The 20,086-nt window shown below is 36.6% G+C and overlaps 1 protein-coding gene across 10 annotated transcripts in view; it reads left to right on the top strand.

Annotated features, from left to right (window-relative positions):
- The first annotated feature begins 1,535 nt into the window (after positions 1–1,535).
- Positions 1,536–20,086, top strand: part of POT1 (protection of telomeres 1) — an 80,671-nt gene continuing 62,120 nt past the window's right edge. For 2 of the 10 annotated variants that reach the window (XM_064656162.1, XM_064656163.1), the window contains exons 1-7: positions 3,920–6,300; positions 8,395–8,528; positions 11,619–11,691; positions 12,628–12,719; positions 16,301–16,411; positions 18,217–18,264; positions 19,425–19,539. In XM_064656162.1, the coding sequence (XP_064512232.1) occupies positions 8,406–8,528; positions 11,619–11,691; positions 12,628–12,719; positions 16,301–16,411; positions 18,217–18,264; positions 19,425–19,539 (562 nt within the window). In that variant the 5' untranslated portion in view covers positions 3,920–6,300; positions 8,395–8,405. The other 8 variants (XM_064656161.1, XM_064656164.1, XM_064656156.1 and 5 more) reach the window with 7 other exon arrangements.

Raw genomic sequence — 20,086 nt, 5'->3', positions numbered from 1 at the left:
ATCAACTTTTTTTGCTGATAAATTTTTATGATCAAAACTGTTGTTTTTAAAATATAAATTTAAAAATAGACGTCGTAAGAGAGGACAGACAACATTCCACCAGAAATGCTCACTTGGCAGAACTTAACAGCGTAAAAATAAGGTTGATTTCTCAAAACCTTTTGATGGAAACAAAGGATGTGGGCAAGTGATGTCAAACTTCTCAGCCTATATTTTCTGCTGTAGCTGGCTCTTCAGATGGCCAAATCATTACTCCTCCACGTAACCAGGTGTGCTTCAACTCCCAGCTTCATCTGAGCTCTAACTGGGGGCTAGTTTTATCACGCCTGCATAACAAGGTCTTAATAATATTTTCGCTTATAATCAAGCATGCTACATTAATACCCAATGGAAGGTACAGGATTAGAATTTATTTAGAACAGTGATGATCAAAGAAAAGAAGCCTGTTCCAGAAAAGGTTGTCAAAAGTAAAAATGAGTATCAAGCATAGATGTCCCTCCAGAGGCTTCCTGAACATGGGTGGATACAAGTTCCATTTTTTTAATTGAATTTGAATTCCAAGTGTAACTGTAAAACACTCCAGAGACATAACTAAAACAGTTCCAAAACAGGGAAAGGGTTCTGAAGAAAACAAAGGTAGAGAAAGAAGAAAATTATTTCCAGTGGGACTTTTTTAAAGTCACTAACTGATAGGAAACAAGAAAAGGAGAGCTGTCCCAGATATCCAGGACTGCAGAGATGAGAAAGGAAAGAGTGAGTACAGACTGGCAGAAGACATATCTGTGAAGTACTAGAGAGAGCTGAAGTCTCTAAAGGAAGTCTTGCTGCTGTGATGCTGAGCCACAAATGCTCTAATTTTGAATTGGCAAGCACTGCAAATGGGATCTTGGCATGTCTCAACTTGCAGCATCCAAACATCAGCAAGCCTCAGGGTTCCCCATGTCGCTGTCAGTGACGAAACTGGTTTCCAAAGCCTGGCCTGATGCCTCCCGCCCTTTAAAACAACAGACGCCAGCAAGCAGCAGGGGGTTTTTCCCCCTATATTTTAACTTTCTGCACGTGACAGCTCTTAATTGCGCCCGAACTCTGCCTCAGCATCCCCCGGCCCGCGGCACACTCCATATGGGTCCGGTCCCTGCCGGCACCGAGCACCCCGTTCTACGGAGGCTTCCGGGGCCTTCACCAGCTCGTCGGCAGCTCGAGGAGAGCAGGGGAAAAGCCGTGAGGAGCCGCCCGCGGGGCCGGCACGGGTCCTGCCAGCGGCTCTGCACCGCCGGGACGGCCCGTGCTGCCCGCCAGGGGCTCAGCGACAGCTCCCCGCCTTTCCCGCTCCTGTCCCTCCCCCCGCCCCTGTTCCTGCTCCTGTCCCTATTCTCGTTCCTGCCCCGTCCCCATTCCTGTCACGGTCCCTGGTGCGCGTGCGTGGGCGCGGGGGCGTAGGGGGCGGGAGACAGATGCCGCCTGCGCGCGTGCGCGCGCCGCCCGAGCACGCGCGGTTTGGGGCTGCGGGCGGGCGGGCGGGCGGAAGCGGCGCCGTGGGCTGGGCCGGGCACTCGGGCGGGCCGGGGGACGGATCGCTGCGGGCTGGAAGTTTCTTCTCGGGCACCGAGTGCACTGAAAAGTAGTTTCTGTTGTTACTACGTCTGTGCTAATACGTCTGAGGTCTTGGTTTTAAAGATCTCGGTTTCTTGCAGCTGACCGTTTGACTCTCTGAAGCAGTTAGTTCATATCCCGAGAGGATCCGCAGTGTAGTCCAGTCGGCCCGAGGTCTCTCTATTTTCCAGTGGGTTGCTGCCTTCTAGAGCTTGAAATACTGTTGAGATAATGACTGTGTAAGAATCCGCTTTCCTCAGGTAACGTTTGATTGTGACCTCTTTTGCATAATGTCAGATTAGTAAATTTTAATCTGAACTAAAGACGATTTTGGTTTGATTTTTTTTGGTCTGTTTGCTTTGGTTTGGGGGTTGTGGGTTGGTTTTCTGGTTTATTTGTTTGTTTTGGTGATTTGTTTTTTGGGGGTTTTTTTTGAGAATTCTAGTTGTACTCTAGTGAAAGTAAGTGCCAGCTGTGTTATGAATAGTAAGAATAGGCTAGGGCTTATTTCCAGAATAAGTGCCTGGAGATCTGCAGCACGAGCAAGCTGAAGCCTTGCAGCTAAGGAAATCAAATGTCATGCTACTAACTTGGTTTCTTCTATTTTAGTTAGCTGACAGTTATTTTCTCCTCATGATAATTCTCAAGGAAATCATAAGTTACAAGATGAGACTCTTACAGAAATTCAGATTGCACATTTTGTTCATTTAGGGCCCTCTTGATTTCACTAAGACTGCTGTCTGACAAAAGACTTCTCTTGTTGACTGCAGGTTGAGTTTAAGGTAGTTCTGTGTTGTCAACTCTGTTCAAGGTGTAAATATTCATTTTTATGAGAAAATTTTGCATAAACTATAGTAAGAGTGTATGACTGTCCACACGTGTGCTTTTAAAATGACACATTACCTACATTGTAATTGTTTTAACTTTTATACAGTTAGTTTGGGTATTGCACTGACTTGTATTTGTATTTACAGGGGCTTCAGATATCGACCATTGTGACTGACCACATCAATGAGATGCTGATGCTCGTGGCTGTTCCTTCATTCTTCACAAAACCGTGGTGAGGTTTCCTCCGGAAGTCCACACAGTCATGTGGTTTATTCTTTGATTTGGAGAATGAGTTTATCTGTCCTCTACAAGTAGCATCTGCTTTGATAGGTGAGGAATCTCTTCATGCCTTTGAGTACTACAGTGTCCTTTTCCCAAAAAGGCATTAATGCTCTTTATGTCATTTTTGTGTATGACTGAAGTATTTCTTGTTTGTAGAGAAGGGAGTAAACTTTTCAATTTACCTCTCACTTTTTGTGTTTTCTTTGCTTTTGTACTCCAAAGCTAATTTCTCATTAGTTTTTGAATAAAAGCAGTGTTCTAGAGGAGACTACAGAGGAATAGTCTGTTTCTTGTAGTGAGAACTGGAGTCAGGACTCAGTAGTGTATATCTTTGTCTCGAACAAAGGCTTAAATGCTAAGTGGATCTGAGTAATCCAGGCAGAGAGGTGTTAATTACTTGCTGTTCTGTGGATTAGATTGATGTATTATGATGATACACCGTAAGAGAAGAACAGAACTAACTTTGACTTCCTCCTCAATTAGATTAATTCTGGAGTCAAGGTAGAGAATATTAATATGCTTATTTTTCAGTTTTGTTTTTTGCAGCATTAAGTGCTTGCAGTTTTTTACAGTGGAATTGTGTTGTCTGTAATATTTATATTTTGATTTTTTGCAGAATGCACTAAAAGTGGTAAAGCTTATCTTGCATCTTATTTATAATTTAGGATGCTAGTAGGGACTCATTTTTTGTTTGTATTTTTTTTCTTCTTTTAAGTGTGTCTTGATGAATATTACTGAAGAAAACAGCAGAATTACAGTGTTTTAAAGAACTAGACTTGGAAGACATATGTCTTCAAATATATGAAATCTGTGATGGGACATCATTCCATTACTAGTGAAATGACTTTTCTTCCAATTTGTTATAATCTGTTAGTTCAGTTAATCTTCACTGAATTGTAGTGATTCTCCTTGCTCAAAAAAATTCTGCAGCTTCTCTATTCAGAATGTACATGGAACAATTCCTGGTTCTGACAGGAGGTCAGCTTGATCCATCTGTCATGGCTAATAAAGTGTTTTTCACTGCTAGAATGTTCTGTTTGCTTTAGACAATTCTAAGGCATGTTGGTACCTTTAGTTTAACACTGTCCTTTTATGACAATGTGTTTGTATACTGAGCTTACTACCTACAGGTTTTTGTACTGAATTGTTTTAGAAACTTTGTACTGCTTTACTATGTTAATTACCATACAAAATTTGGCTATTTCATGTTGCATAGAGAATCATGGAGGAAGGGGCGAAACAGTGATGAATCGTCTTGATGATAAGAACATATTAGCTTTTTCCATGTAGCTTAGTTTTCTTTTGTTGCTGTCTTTCAGTAGTGTTGCACTGGTGTTGATGTCAACAGTTCTGTAGTGTTTGTGGCTCTGTGGTTTTAACTTCACTTGCAACTGTCGCTTTTGGTTTACTAATGATTTTTAGTATGCACTGAAGGGTGGTATAACAAATTTTGAGAGTTTAGATTCTGATGTTTTTCCAAACATAATTTAAGATTTTTTTTTAATTAAAGTGAAAGTTAAAAAAGCCTAGAGGACAAAGAAGGCTTACACATAAAGACTTTAATGGTCAAGTTCTTCCTACCATTCTGTTTTGCAGTGCAAGGCTCAAAAATTGCAGTCTTTAAAAGCCACTGTCTGATTCTATAAGTGCATAGATCTTTGCGTTTATGCTTGAGTTTTAAGCACTGAAGTTACCAGGCTCTCTGAGCATGTATCTGGGCTGTGCTGGATTTAAAAGGAAATGCTGATTTTTTTTTTTTTCTGTGGGAACTGATGAAAAGATTGTGAACCTGAAAGCTTTTCAAGTTTCTGTGCATGCAACCCAAACAATACCTAGATGCCTAATTCAAGTCTGTGGATGTGTGTATTCTCAAGCTGCAAATGAGAAGGATGGAGTCAAGTTCTTCAGAAATATAGGAGTTTTTCTCTTGCTCCTGGACCTAGAGAAAGAGGGATTCTTTGCAATATTTTGATGGAATAATGTCCTCATTCCAGAAAAAAAAAATAAAATGACTGCTTCTTTCTGTCGAAGGTTAATCCTTGTTCAAAGCCATTTCTACTTAGCAATTGTTTTCTGATGTACTGTGGTTTGAGTTTTATGCTTTTGAAATACATGCTACTCTTCTGTAGGCAATACAGACAGTTATTGTATTGAGGTAGATTGTTCCACTGTCTGAAATTTAAGGTCTAGAAAATTTGTAGGTAGAATGTCAGAGACAGGCAGAGCAGCGCGTAAGAGTTAAAGCCATAGCCATCCTCAGTGTTATATTTCACTTAAGCAAGTGAGATAAATCATATTGTCATTTGGGGTGTTGACTGGTGGGTTACATCCTATATACAATATACAGTCTGTATATCCTTTCTGGTTTCTCATACAGTGTACATCCTTTCATACAATTCTTTGTTTGTTAAAATCATTAAGCTATTTGGTTGCTCCCTCTCTATATTTTTGTCACTTTAATTACTGGAAGGCAAAAGTTACTTGTAGTTCACAGACCTCCTCCTTCACTGTGTGCATGTGCTGTGTGTCCTTCCTCTTTTAGAAGTGTCCATGATGCTATCTACGGTTCTTGCAGTCTCTGTTGGTATTGTTTGGTTTTTTTAACTACCCATCCTTATGAATAGCTCTGTTTACACCACTTACAGGCTTTTGTGCAGCAGACTCAGGTTGGAATGATTCTTGTCAGTGTTAAAGTCAGTCTTTTGAGAACAAGAAAGATACTTGACAGACTTATTTTCACTTTTTTGCTCTTCAGGAGAGTTGTGAACACCAAGAACAGCACTAACAATATCGTCATGTAGATTTGGGAAGCCAGTGCCTATCAGTTGATTTTTGAAAATTTACTTCTATGGCTCTTAGAACTGCATACTTATGTCTTAGTTTTTTAATTCCAGAGAACAAGAATATGGGAGCCTCAACAGTTAGCAGTTAAAACACATGGCCTTAGTTTTATATCTACAGAAGTTTAATATCTGGGAAGAAAACCCATTTGTTTTGTACCTGAATATTAGTTACATAAATAAATTGTAGGAGTGTACAGTAAGCAAATAATATGGGCAGGTCCCACTACATCATCCTACATATGGCTTCTTTTTAGAAATTCTCCTTTGTAATTTTGAAGGCACATGTGGAATATTTGTCCCATTGAAATAAGTGGCAAAGGCTGTTTTTAAATGAAGGGATAGGAGCTACAGAATTGAGGGTAGTCATTAGAGAGATGAGTTACTAAACCTCAGTTGATTTCTTTGCTTTGTTTTAACAGTGATGTTTGAATTATAACAAAATGCTCTGTGTTGTTAGATATCTTTGTGAGGAAGAAAAAAAAACAAACAGAAAAGTCTATTTAATTGCTCAAGTACCATAAAAGAGAGAAATAGGAAAAAAAAAGTTTTAATCTGTTATGTTGTATATCTCCCTAGCTCATTATACTGTTGCTGGATGAAGATCAATATTGCTGATTAACTTTGAAGTTGATTCTTTCTAGGTGGAATAGATCAGCTTCTCAGCCTGCTGGAATAAAGTGTGAAGTAAATACTTTGAACTAAAAAGCTGTGTAAATCTTCTAGTTGCTCTTTTCACTAGAGGCTTGGAATCCTGGTAAGCTAATGACAATGCTCTCCTGGTTCGTGTTTGAAAACATACAGATAAAGGCATCATTTTTAGCCTCAGTGACATTTCACAGAAATTGTAACTCCTAATACCTCACTAGTTAAAGCAATCAACAGAGACAGAACAGCATCTGCCCCTCTGTAGCAGGCTGTGACCTCTCCTTCAGCTCAAGTACAAATTGAAACCTGTCTGATTTTGTACCTCCCAGCTTTGTGCTGTCCTAGGTTGACACTGGCTGTAAGCCTGGTGCCCACCAAAGCCTCAGGAGGACAGGGGAGAGAAAATAAAACTAAATTTTGTGGGATGAGACAGGGAGATCACTCACCAATTACAACTATGGGCAAAAGAGACTCAAACAAACTAGTTTAACTTATTGTTGATCAAATCAGGATAGGATAATGAGAAATAAGAAAAAATCTAAAACCACCTTTCCCCCACCTCTCCCATCTTCTGGGCTTAGCTCCACTCCCAAATACTCTGCCTCCTTCCCCTGAGAAATACAGGGGACAGAGAATGGGGGTTGTGGTCCATTCATCTCTGCCACTCCTTCCTCCTCATGTAAATTGGAAGCTAGGAAAAAACAAAAGCCAGTCATCCTATGTATAGTCATTTTGACTGAGAGATCCTTGAGCCGAAGTATTTTATTTCATGGAATGCTCATTTGGTGACTGTGACTTCTTGCTAATATCTGTTAGAAGGGGAGTTTCCTGGAAAATGGAGAAGAAGAAAGGAAGATCATTCACAACTAGAGAAATAGTCATGAGTAAACAGTGAAGTCTCATATCTTTAGATACTGTTTTTTCTGAAGAATAAGGTGGTTTTTTTTAAGAATATCTATAATGTTGCCATCAGCAGCTATATGAATGGACTCATATTTCTAACTTATGATCTTTCCATTTTGGAATGGTTTCCCAATTCCATTTCATTATAACTGAATATTTTGTGAGAATTCAGTCTGCCTAGCACTGAAAAAGCACTTTTGAACTGAATTTGAAATGTAGTTTTAGCTTTTATTGAGTAGAATACCCAGGTTTTATGTCCATTTGAAAGTACAGGAAATAGTTTTTTTTCCTATTCTTCACTGTCATATAAAACTGTCATTGCTAAAACTCTGTCTGAAATTAGGACTGTGGCTATGATACTGCCAGCTGAGTTTTAGAAAACAGGTAGCATTTTTTCTTAGTTTATTAAAATGTACTTAAAACAGAAGATTGATAATGCTGTGGCTTTAATGTAGATACCCACTTGAAATAAAAATTGTACGGCAAAAAAGCAAAGATAACCCAAGAAGAATGAGCTGGCCATGTAATTAGAAAATATAGCAATAGCTATTTATTGCTAGATCACTTCTTTCTATTTCTCATATTTGTAACTTCACTGTAATAGACTATTCTTCCTATCCCCCATTCTCAGCATTATAACACTATCACCAAAAATTTACTTCATTGACTTTCAGCACAGTGAGTAAGCAGTAGTCGACACAGTTGCACATTTTCTAGCTTTTTCCCAGTGTGTTCCATGTTTAGCAACTGTAGATGCCCATCTTATATTCTTTATTGTTTGTTCATTACTGGAAAATTGATGAAAATTTTTAAATCTGTATGTAAATTTTTATTTTTTTCATTATAAGTTGATAGACATTTTATTTTCATGTAGTCAAATTTTCTTATAGGGAAACAATTGAATACAGAGACTTTTTATCCATGACCTTATGCTGAGGAAGGAGAAGTCTCTTCTTGGTTTTTATCTGCATTTCTGTACATAAAATATTAACATTGTTTACATTGCCCTTTTCATTTATATGTAAAGCAATATTTTCTTGCCACTTATGGTGTTTTGGAATGCTTGAAAAATCAAGTAATTTGGATGACTGTCTATTGCCAAGGAAGTGTTACTTTCTTCTTGCCATTTATGGTACTAAGAGACGTGACCAATCCCTCTGAAGATTCTTAGTCCTACATAATTAAACTTTCCTGTTGTGAAATAGATAAATATTCCCCTTCTGAGTAAACTGTAACCTCTAGTAATTTTTGATTTGAACAAGATGAGTATCTTCAGGACTCTTTATATTTTTTTATTAAGATAAAGCAGCTATGCCTGTTCAGTTGCTGAAGATCGTGAAAGAACAGTCTGAGACTCCACTACCAAGCCATTTGCAAAAGGAGGATTTGAAACACTTGCAAGAAGGCTCTGATCATACCAACAAATATATTCAGGTAACTGACTAGTAAAAAAATTTTGTCCTACTTTGAAATAGCTCCTGTTATATTTACAAGGCACCTCCATATTCCAGCTCAGCTGGAGAGATTCTGCAACTCTGTGTCTGTATTCATCTGTTGCATATCTTAAAGCAATGGAGAATTATGACCCTGTTGAACTTCATTGCCTGTTGCTAATGCCTTCATTGTTTCACAGTCCTACCCCTTTCTGTTGCTTTATCAAACTGAAATTTTATAAGAGGTTTTATTTTCATAGTTTATAAACTATGGACCTATTTAAAACCACAATAATATGCAGAATGCTGTGCTGAAAATGGATGGGTTGTGGCAGGTCAAGTGGTACTTTTTTTTAAAACAATATTAATAAGCACCTCCATCCTGTTAAATATCAGATTTCAGAGTAATAATTTCTAAAGCAGTTCTCCCTTTGTATGGAGCAATGCAGTTTTATGAGAAGAAGAATTTGTAGCAACTACCACCATCAAGATACAATTGGGTTTTTTATCACTACCAGGTGTTCACTTACATTTTGCAATAACCCCAAATATATTTCAGATTGGAAGTACAATGCTGCTATACTAGTGAAAAGCAGAAATATTTTGTTCTTACCTAAAACATGTATTCTCTGTAAAATGCAGTGTCAATTCTTTAGGGTGTTCTTTTTTATCCTGTTTAACTTTTTTTTTTCCTGTGGCTCTTTTTAGTCATCCCTGATGCTTAAGTGTCAGGAAATAGCATAAATTGAGGCTTGCTTTCAGTCTGTTACCAAAAAACAAGGAAAAAGAAATTAAAGCAAGATAACTGTAGAAAACTTTGAGTGTCTTGAATCCTTAAAAAATAGCACAAACACTTTAAAAATATAAGCTGAAATGGTTTAATGTTTTTCTGTATCCAGAGAAACATTTTTATTTCCCCAGCTCTATATTCCCAGTTCCAGCTCTAGTGCTTATCTGACCTTGTGTTTGAGTCCATTAATGAGAAATAAACTGAAGAAGACTATCCGTATCAATGGAGTGAGAGAGGATAGTTTGCTGCTCTCACTCTCTGCACTGGATCATTGTGGTGTTGAAGAGATGCCAGGAGTACTGCACTTAGGGATAGCAAAGGAACAAAACTACCCCTTTTGGAAGCAGGCAGCAGTTGAGTGTGATAGGAGGTGATTTGGTTCAGAATGATCCAGCCTCCCTTAGGTCTTGTAAAGGAACGAAAGGAAACATCAATAACCAATGCTGCTAGCAAACAGGGGTTTTATTCCTCAGGGTGTAGTTTCCTGTCCCTGTTCACCTGGAGGATATATAGGGTTTCCTGCTTTGAAGAGCTATGTCTGCAAGCAGCCCTGACATGGAAGAACACGGATTCTTATTCAGAAGGAAATGGTGAAGGAGACAAAAAGGAATTATAAATTACAAAATGTTTCTGCCAAAATAAATGTTTCCATTAGGAAAGCAGAGCAATTATTAGCAGACTATGATTTAAAGCATATATGCAGTGCTATAACTGATGGCTGAAAGGAAAAGTGTGTAGAATGTCTTTCTCAGACTTCTGCCTTATGTTAAGAGAACATGCTGCTGCTGACATGGATTAGTAGGTGACTAAAACAGCTTGGCATAAAAACAGTGCAACTGCAGAGCTGATAAAACTGGTGCTAATGCAGCATTAAATATGTAGGAAAATCCACTTCTGCAGTCTGAGCTTGAAGTAAGCCTTAGAATACACTGATGTTAGGTTGTCTTAATGGTGGCACAGCACACTCACTCTAGACTGCCAAAATAGGGATCAGATCCTGCTTTGACAAAGGAGGAAGGGCAGATGAGGATTTTTATGAAGGGTGTTCTGGGAAAAACAACAAAAAACATTTGAGATGCTTCTTTCTGACTTGTGTGCCTCAGTCCTGTCATTCTTCTGAAACTTTTTTTCTTCCTGACATCCCTCTGAGAAATGCAGATTTTAAATTTGTGGAACAACGGCACAAGCAATGTTCATACATTCTCAGACATCATGTCTGTTAACTAAACGTGATGCCTTCTCTCATTCGTTCATCATCCTCTGGATTTTGCTGTGACAAAGCTGAAAATCAGCTGCCAAATCAGCTATGGGAGCAGACAGGGGTGAGGCCTGACAAGGAAGGAGACAGAGTCACTAGAGGAATTGCACATAGTCAGTTTGAGAGTGAGTCTAGTAGCATATGGAATGTGGAGGGTTTTGAAAGAAGTTTGCTTATGAATTCAATAAACAGTGCAGGATTTGTGGGGGAAGAGTCAATTTGAGCAAGTTTTACAAAGGTAGTTTTTGTTTAATTTTGGAGCCCAAGTGTTTTGGGCATGTGGAGAAAGCAGTGGGTAAGTAGTATGTCTGCTGAGGAAGATAACTAAAGCATAGGTGTTTGGGATACAAAGGAAAGTGTTGGGGCGAGACTATTATAGCAAAGAATGTGGTCCAGAATTTGAAAACTGTTTGGAATATACTGGGATGTAAAAGGAAAATAAAAAGCAAAAATAGTCAGAAAGCACTTGCTATCTCATCACTGTATTCTGTTTGTAAATAGCATGCTGGTATGGATTGAAATTTCCTAGTAAGAAAAAAAAGAAAAAAAGATATAAACGTCAAGTGTTCCTGAGGTGACTGTTTCATTGCAAAGACGTTATTAGATGAAAAAAAATCTCTAGTCTTTTATTTACCCAAGTACAGTTCAAGAGAATCTCAGCAAGAACAATTACATATATTAGTTGAAATTTTAAACAAAGTTGTAATTTTGAAACCAAGCGACAAACCTTTCTGTTTTTAACAGGTTAGCTCCTGCTTTTCACAGAGAAGACTGATGAGTTTTGTAAGGAGCCTTAAGTGTCAAATTATTTTAAAAATCATCATCTGCAAAATAATATTGAAGTTTTGTGGAGTCTTAGTATTTCTTTATAAAACTGATAGTAAAATGTTGTTGAATTTGATTTAATTTCCTCCTCAATTAGCATGTTGTATAAAAAAATTTTACTCTGAAATGCCTCTACAGTAAAAACTCACTGCTGCATATTTTATCTTGATTTGGTTTAGTCTTAGTTCACAATATTTTATTTTATTTTTGCTTTTTAGGGAATAGTTGTTCTTTCCTACCCATTAACAAAACTCGGAGATGGGACAGACTTTTTCAAGATTGTTCTTCAAGGTACTACATTTAAGCATACATTTTAAATTTATGGTATTACATCAACAGCACCTGCTCTTGTGTTCAGTAAAATGTTATATTTAAAATGTTCTCTGAAAGTGTTTATTTCCTACAAAAAAAGCTTATCTTAAACTTAGCCAAGTAAATTAATGGAAACAACGCAGTCTTTATATTTTAGTAGACTTCTTGTTGCATAATCTTTTAAAACGCTTTCCTGGAAATGTATTAGCTATATATGCAGCTTTAGTTGTGTATTTTCAAACTGCTTATCATAAAGAAGGACTGAGAAAATTGCACACATAATAGTTAGCACGCAATATACATAGCATATACTATGTAAGTGAATGTTTAATATAGGTCAGTTGATTAGCAGCAAAATAGTTGTGTTTCATTCTGTTTTAATATAAGCAGTTAAAAAAATTGAATTTCACCTGATTACTCAAGTATTTGAATATCAGTAGATATACTAGCGCCTTGAAAGATCTAAGTTTTTCATCATGTAATAAATATACTAAAAATAATATGTTCCTTTTAAGTCTAAAGCTCATGCCCCCTCCAGCCAGGAAGGTGGAGAGTGTCATTTCTCAGGTGTATGTTGGATTCAAGGAACTTCGCATTTTCTGCCTTTTCATACTCAGCTTACTCCTTACAGTGGTTAGAAAATCATCAGTTGCTCCCTCTGAGTCTCCTGATTCCTGTGTACAACATGTGCACATTTTAAATAGTCCTCTTATGAAAACTATTCTGAACAGTATACCTATAGTTATCACATAAAAGCAGTTTTATAACTATTTGAAAAGATTTTCTATTTGTAGGTTAATTGAAATGAAAAAGTGTTAGACTCTGTAGATTAACTTGTTTCCCATCGCTTCCCATTGCTGTTTTGTTTTGGAGAAGGTGTGGTGATTGGAATCACTTCTGCTTTTTTCACTCTAGGTGTGGATGACTTGTGTTCCCGGGACAACAGCATCAATATTTTAATATATGGAAAAATGGCAGAGGATTGTGCGAAAATTATACGCCATGGGGTAACAATAACCAAAAAAACCCATAATATTGTTTTAGGAATTGATTTTCACAGCTGTATGTTGACATCTTGTCATTGTCTGTCTGTCACTAAAATTAGAAATAGTCTGTTCAGTCCCTTCAAATCTATAAATATGAACTAGAAAAAAAATTTGTTTATGAAAATTCTTTCTAACAGTAATATTGAAATAAAGCAAGTCTTTTTGTCTGTGCCTTTTACCTAACAAGTAAAGGATCATGAATATAGATAATAGGGAAGTCATCCATTTATATTCATATTTTGAATGTTTTACCATTTGATAAGATAGATTTTAGAATTTAATTGATTTAAAAGACAATTACACTGAAGCCTTTTTTTTTTTAGAAAAAAGAAATAAATTCAAAACTATGCATACAGTTTTCTTCATTGGCTGGGTGCTGGTGTTGTGCTTTGTCAGGAATAAAAGCTTGGTTTGATTAGCTCCAGGATAAAGGACTTCACACTAAATCGTAGAGTAGTTTGGGCTGGAAGGCACCTTTAAAGATCATCCAGTTGCAACCCCCCCTGCCATGGGCAGGGACATCTTTCACTACACTGGATTGCTTCAAAGCCCCATCCAGCCTCATTTTGAACACTTCCAATGATGGGACATACACAACTTCTCTGGACAAATTGCAGTCTATACAGATTTCTCAGTTCCATGGAATTTTGATAGTGAAACCAGGAAGGGAGGTTCCTGAACTAATTTGCTAAATATACAAGCTTCAGAATCTTTTTACATTCAAAGAACAAATCAGTTTTGTCCCGATTAAAAATACAAATCTTGAACAAGGCACTAAGCAGCAGTTAGAAGGTAAAAAGATCAGTGCTAAAGAGCTGAGTAGGAAACCACAACCCACAGGCAACACCCCTTAGATGACCAGAGTGCACTAAAACCAGAGTTTGTTCTTCCACAGTGAACTGAACCTTCATGGTACTTTCTACATGTCTCAAATGATCTTTTAATTTGGAAGAACCTGAACATGAGGAAACAATGATTTCTGAAACTAGCAGAGTTGCAGTTCAGCAATTATGGACTAGATTTAATTTTAAAACACTACCAATTTTCAGCTGTTAAAAAGTTAGTTTAGAGAAGTCCAGTACTTTCTGTTATTTCCTTGCAATTTCACATTTTAGCGTTTTGTAATTTCCATATTGTTCTTGACATACTGTAACAACTTCAGCTAAGTAGCCTAGCGGGAGGAACAGGCTTTTTCCAAGGATGTGAATAACCGTGTTGTCTCCTGAGAGTCTTCTCATTCTGTAACAGAATAACCATCAGGGAAAATACTGTCCTTCCTGTATTTCACACTTTTTGAATGAGGGAAGTAGGATTTCTTTTTGCTGTTCAAAGATGTTGGTTGAATCTGATAGTTTACCTATATATATAATGTAATACTCTTCTGTTGAAAACCCACCAATTTATGTAAATACCTTTGATTCCCAAGCCAATTATAAGAACTTCTTAGCTAAAGATGAAATGGAAACTAATTGATATTGTAAACTAATGCAGCATTAAATTTCAAAGCAGTATGCAATATTACAAAAATTTTTTGCATGTTTAGAAACTGTAAGTCACAACCTGTTAAAATTGACTGTGAATTTGTAACAAAACTGAGAATATACCTGTTCTTTCTCCTAGTATAACTAGATTCTGAGGTTTGTGCTGTCTTTTTTTCCTCATGGAAATTGCACAGTCCTTTGAAAGGTTTTGGGGTTTTTTTATGTCATGATACATATGGCATATGTATCACGTGAAAGTAATCAGTAGTGATTAATTCACAAAAAAGTTTCCATTTATTATCAGCCTGTATACAGTCTGAGTCTATGTAATTCTGAAGTTCCTTCTGACACAGGAGAACAGGACAACTCAAGTCAACTGTACAGAACTTCACTCCTGACTCAGCAACCAAGTCCCAGAATCTTGTGCAGCCTGCAATCTAATAAAATGCTGAAGTGGGAATAATAGCAAGGCGTAGCTTTTTAGCTGAAGGCTGATTTTACTGTTGAAGGAACATACTGGGTAGCATCAGCAACAGTGGAAGGAAAGACACATACAAAAGAGTTTCCTAAAGCTTGTGTTTTTGTGTTTTTGTATCTGGAAAGAAAAAACTATCATATATGTTAGTAGGGTGGTGTCTTCAGAGATTCAAGGCATACTGAGTTATGGAATTGTTTGACACATTTTAACTCAGCTCTGAGTGTAGCTTACTTCTAGGTGACTTCCTAGTACTTTTTAGACAAAATATACAATGTATTCCCATTTATGATACTACCTAAAAATCACCATGCCCTACAGAGTTTCATTGTGTATTAAACTGTCTGATTAAGCTTACATTTTCTGCAGAAATTTTTTCCCCTATGTTTTAATAACTAAATATATCACTGTCACTTGATCTAGCAGCCTTTCTTTTTCTTGCATGAAACATCAAGGTTTTGGATCTTAAATCATTTAGAGTAGCATTGTCAGATGGCTGAAATAGCAAAAAAAGAACCGTCATAGGACAGTATTTGGCTAAAACTGTCAACTTTAATCAAAAAGCACTTTTATTTGTTGTAATCAAATAAACACATGAACGAAAGTAATTCAGTAAAAGTTTATGGAAGTGCTTTTGGTAGAAGCTTGAATAGAAATAGAATCCAAGTCTAATATGTTTATCAGAGTGGATCACACTGGTACAGACCTACTATACAGTTCTTATAGCAAGGAAGCTGACTATAAAGGAATTTTACATTGTATCAGATACCTTTTTTTAATCACATCTGATTTCCTAAATGTGTTTTATGTATTTTCTGTCTTCTCCTGCTTTTTGTTTTTTATTTGGTGAGGCTGCTGCTAAAAACGTGAGTTGCTGCTGGGACTTGAATCACGTACCTTTTAAGTCCTCCTTTTCTTTTTCACTTTGTGGTGTCTGAGGAACTTTATACTGAAGTGAACTTTATACTAAAGTGAAAGTGCAGTTATAATTGCTTGATGTGCCAGAATCTCAGAAGTTATGCCAGAGAAGTTTATAATGTCTCTTTTGCTACCAGAAACCTACCTATTGATTGACCCTTAAAGAAGAAATTGGAAGATGTTGGTCCAAACAAAACAGAAAATATTTACAAGGAGAGTTTTTTCAAAGTGCAGCTGTAACTCAGTGAGAAAGAAGCTCCAAGAAAAAAGGGTTTTGTCACTGCTGATTCAATGTGTGATTTCTTTTCTACCTTAGTTAAGCTTAAACAGAAAGGAGTCAGTCTTCAGTGTATTCAAAGAGAAATGATTCTTTTGCTTTATTCAGTGTGAATCTTCCCCTCTAGGCCTTGTCAGAAATAGCACTCAGTCACAGTAGCATCAAGAGTGCAAAAATTTGAGCAGAATTTGAAAAGAAAAAAGCTTGCTGGCATTGGTTGAAAATATAAATTCCATGGGTAGAAGAACCAAATTAGTTTTTACAATTTGTTTGGTATTTTTGTTTCTTCAGTGTCTTGAGACTTTAGGGTGAGATTTCACATCACATACATTTAAAATAGAGCATGTGATACAGTCTGTGTAATTTTCTGTATATTATCTTGTCCCCATAGGACACCTTCATAGTTGCAGGATTTAAGGTGATAAAATCGCCTACAGCGAGAGAGGATGGTAGACATGGTTGTCACCTGGAGGTGTCTGAAGAAGACGGATCAGCCATTTACGTACGTGGGTACCCGATTTTTTTTTTATTCCCCCCCCCCAAAATACTAACATTAACATTTTGCTCTATAGTAGAGAAAACATAAAATCTGTTAGAAACTAAAGTGCTACAGATCGTTTTACCTTGTTCATCAGGAAACAGTCAAGAAACATTTGTGTGTGTGTGTGTGTGTGTGTGTGTGTGTGTGTGCGCATGCAGTTTTATAATAACACTAACCAAATTATTTTCCACTCAGCGACTTGTTGAGTGCAGAAATTTGGCTTTAGTTGGCTTTAGATAGATTCCCTAGAGCTGCTTAACTGTTGGGCATAACACATTTCAGTAATGCAGACAAGGTAGAGGGTGCAAGAGTGGTTTCAGGTCTGTAATTTTTAGTTTTCTCAGGACTATGGGTTTGTACTGCTTTGACTCACATCATTAATTGTTGCCTTTGAAATACATGAATTCCTAAATTCTAAATTTTTAAAAGAGAATTTCACTCTTTTTTCCTGGGTAAAATATTCATTCTTTTGTACTATTCTCACATTATTGATGTTCATTTTTATCTGTATCGTTATTGTCTAATTAAATTTTAAGAATTTTTTTTCTTGTATTTCAGAAAGGCATTTTTATTTCAGAATTTACCTCTGTATAAAATTAAAGCTTGGCACACAGCTCAGTTAGAAACTAAATGATTTAAAATGGTAGTGCAGACTGTTTCATGAAATTATCTGTTGATAGTGATTAAAGATAGGTAAAAAGAGTATATTTCATTGAAGATAATAGATAGCAAAACTGTGACCTGAATCTGAACAGGTGTATCTAGACTAAAAGTACCTAAATTTTAGGAAATACAGGAGGCATTCGATTGAGCAAGACCCCAGGACATACAGTCTAATCCCAAGGACTATGAGCCACTCACTGAATGCCTGGGTTGTGCTGAGGAGATGTCTGTCTCATCATTGACCACAGAATGGAGCTTGTGGCACTTAATTTACTGACACACTTGTTGGATGCTTAACATTAATACCAACGATCAGACTTTTTGTGTACTTCACTTTCTCAGTTGTGACTTTTGCCTCACCTGTTTAAAACAAAAAAAATGAAAGTAAAATTAGCTTCAGGAATGCAGCTGAGGGTGGAGAGCAAAACCTCCCTAGCAGGAGTCTGTACTGCTGGGGCAATGCACAGCTGAGACATGGGACCCTGTGTCCAGCAGACAGGTTGTGGTGTAGCATCGGGATGGTAGCTGAGCCCTGTGTTTCTCAGAGTGAGTGGGTTTGTGCTGGTTTTTCGTCAAGTCACCAGGATTAGTTCTTTAAAAGACCTTATACTGACCATAAATCTGGCTTACAAGTATGGCTCAAAAAGCTTAGAAACTATTTTTAAATAGAATTTATCCCATTCTGATGAATTTACTTTGACTTTTTTTTTTTATTTTATTTTCCCTGAAAGGAGAGTGACAAGTCACTGAGAGTAGATCTGCTCTAAGCACTGACACGTACAAAACCTAAACCCATTTACATTCTATGTTAAGCAAGTACAGTTTTAAATTTGTAGCCTACAACTTGCAAATGCTATTCTGCTAATGTGACCTAACTTATATTCAGCTCATACAATGTATGTATTATTTTGAAGTAGCTTTTGTCTACTGCTGTAACAGCAGTAAATATTTTTGTCTTCTGTGGATGAAATTTTACTAGATTCAGAGGTGATTCATATAGCAAAATTATCTATAGGGCTGTTTTATACTTGCTTATAGTGTTATAGTTGCTTTAGAGTTATCAAATGTTGTTATATTTGCAGTGCCTTCAATTTTGCAATCAGATTTACACTAAACCAAGAACAGCTACTGCTTCAGAAACTGCATTTGTGGTGAGTTTATATTTGAGATGTTTTTAAATCACATGAGACTAACTGTATGTAAATAAGAATGTGTGGAATTAATTTTTGTTCCTGTTTAATTTACTTCCATGCTCTTATCCCTGCGGTCACTTGTTTTGCTTTTAATTTTGCAAATAATATACCTGGAACACAAAATAAAATATGAAAAAGTAGCACATTTTCTGTACTTACAGTATAGTTCCCATCTCGATCTCCAAACAGACTGCATGTTGGTTTAGAAAATACAAACTAGAAAGGTAACTATTGTTCTAAATAAGACTGTATGCTTGTGCTTTTAAAAAAGGAAACAAGGATCTTCCTTTGATTTAAGATTGGACTTCAGGTACTGATCTTAAAATTTGTTTTGATTACATTTTGGAACAAGCCTTTATGTGTCTAAATTAAAATTCTACAGGAAATGGTATATTAAAGGCATAGAAATTGGTTTATGAAATTTTATTGGTCCTTATCATGACATTAAAGATTCAGTACCAATGATGATACAGCTTGTTTTCATGTTAATTTTTTTAAGAGTTGCATTTTTTTCCCTCAGTCTAATAATTGAAAACCATAGTTATCAATCACTTTGACAGAACTTACATACTTTAAAAGAGTCTAACCAGCATGTATTACAACCTTAAGACAGAGGAGAATAGTCCTTAAACAGTAGAAACTAGTCCTTAATGTCTTTAATTCTCCATGAATTGTGCTATTTTAACTGGAAGATATGCACAGTGGTTGTGAGAGGTAAACCCTCTCCCAGCCCAAGACAATGATTCTGTGTGGTGACACTGCCGATAAGAAATACAAAATTATTTATGTATGTGCTTTAAAAAGCCTTTTCAATGGACATGTTAAAATGGATCAGTAAAAAATTGTCTTTTATCGTTCTTAATTTTAATGACTTTTACTCACCTGGTTCATATATTGAAACTTACTTCAACTAACTGGTTGGTTGATTGTAAGGAAGGTGCAATCACAAAAAGAAATTAAATGTCTTATGTGTTTTCTGAATCTAAAGTGAATAAATATAAAGAAATAGGTAATATTTTTTTAAGACATATCTGAGGATGAATGATGTTAAAAGACAAAATTGTGTGAATGTTTGAATAATTTTTCTTCTGTTTCTTCATTTTCTCATGCCTTTCCAGTCTATTGCTCCAAAATATGTGTATACTCCCTTGAATCAACTTAAAGATGGAACTATAGTGAATTTGTATGGCGTTGTGAAATTCTTCAAGCCTCCGTATGTTAGCAAAGGCACTGGTATGTACTATATTCAAGAGATTTTAAATCTCTTACTATGTTCAGTAAAATATAACCAGAACAACAAATCCACATAATCTTTTGACCATGGTTCTCAGCTAATATCAAGGAAACGGAACAACAAATAGTTAAGGGATATCAGAGTCAGTTTAGGCAGAGTGGTGGAGATAGCAAATGAAAAAAGTATTAAGCTAGTACTATCAGAGCAAAACAGGGAAAAGGACCTGTACAAAAAAAAATTACAAAAGCCCTGCACCTGTCCTTGTGGGAAAGGATTCTTGTGTAGCTGTGTGCAATTTTTCCTTGAGGTTTTGACAAGAAGTGTTATCATGCGCTACAAATATAGCAGTATATTTGTTACTTGTAAAGTTGTGGAATAACTGAATATTTTTTTCTTATCAGGTGAACACATTACTTATGGTGCTAGTTTTGCTAGGATTGTGCCCTTTGACTAGGTGCTCAGTAAGTACAGAGCTAGGTGACATCACTGCTGAATTTGGATAAGCAGTAGAATTTCATACTTAATTCAGAATTAATCAATATATTT

Source organism: Pseudopipra pipra, chromosome 5, assembly GCF_036250125.1.
Source record: "Pseudopipra pipra isolate bDixPip1 chromosome 5, bDixPip1.hap1, whole genome shotgun sequence".
Taxonomy (NCBI): domain Eukaryota; kingdom Metazoa; phylum Chordata; class Aves; order Passeriformes; family Pipridae; genus Pseudopipra; species Pseudopipra pipra.
The sequence above is the reverse complement of the archived record's forward strand: the minus strand, read 5'-3'. Positions and strand labels throughout refer to the sequence as shown.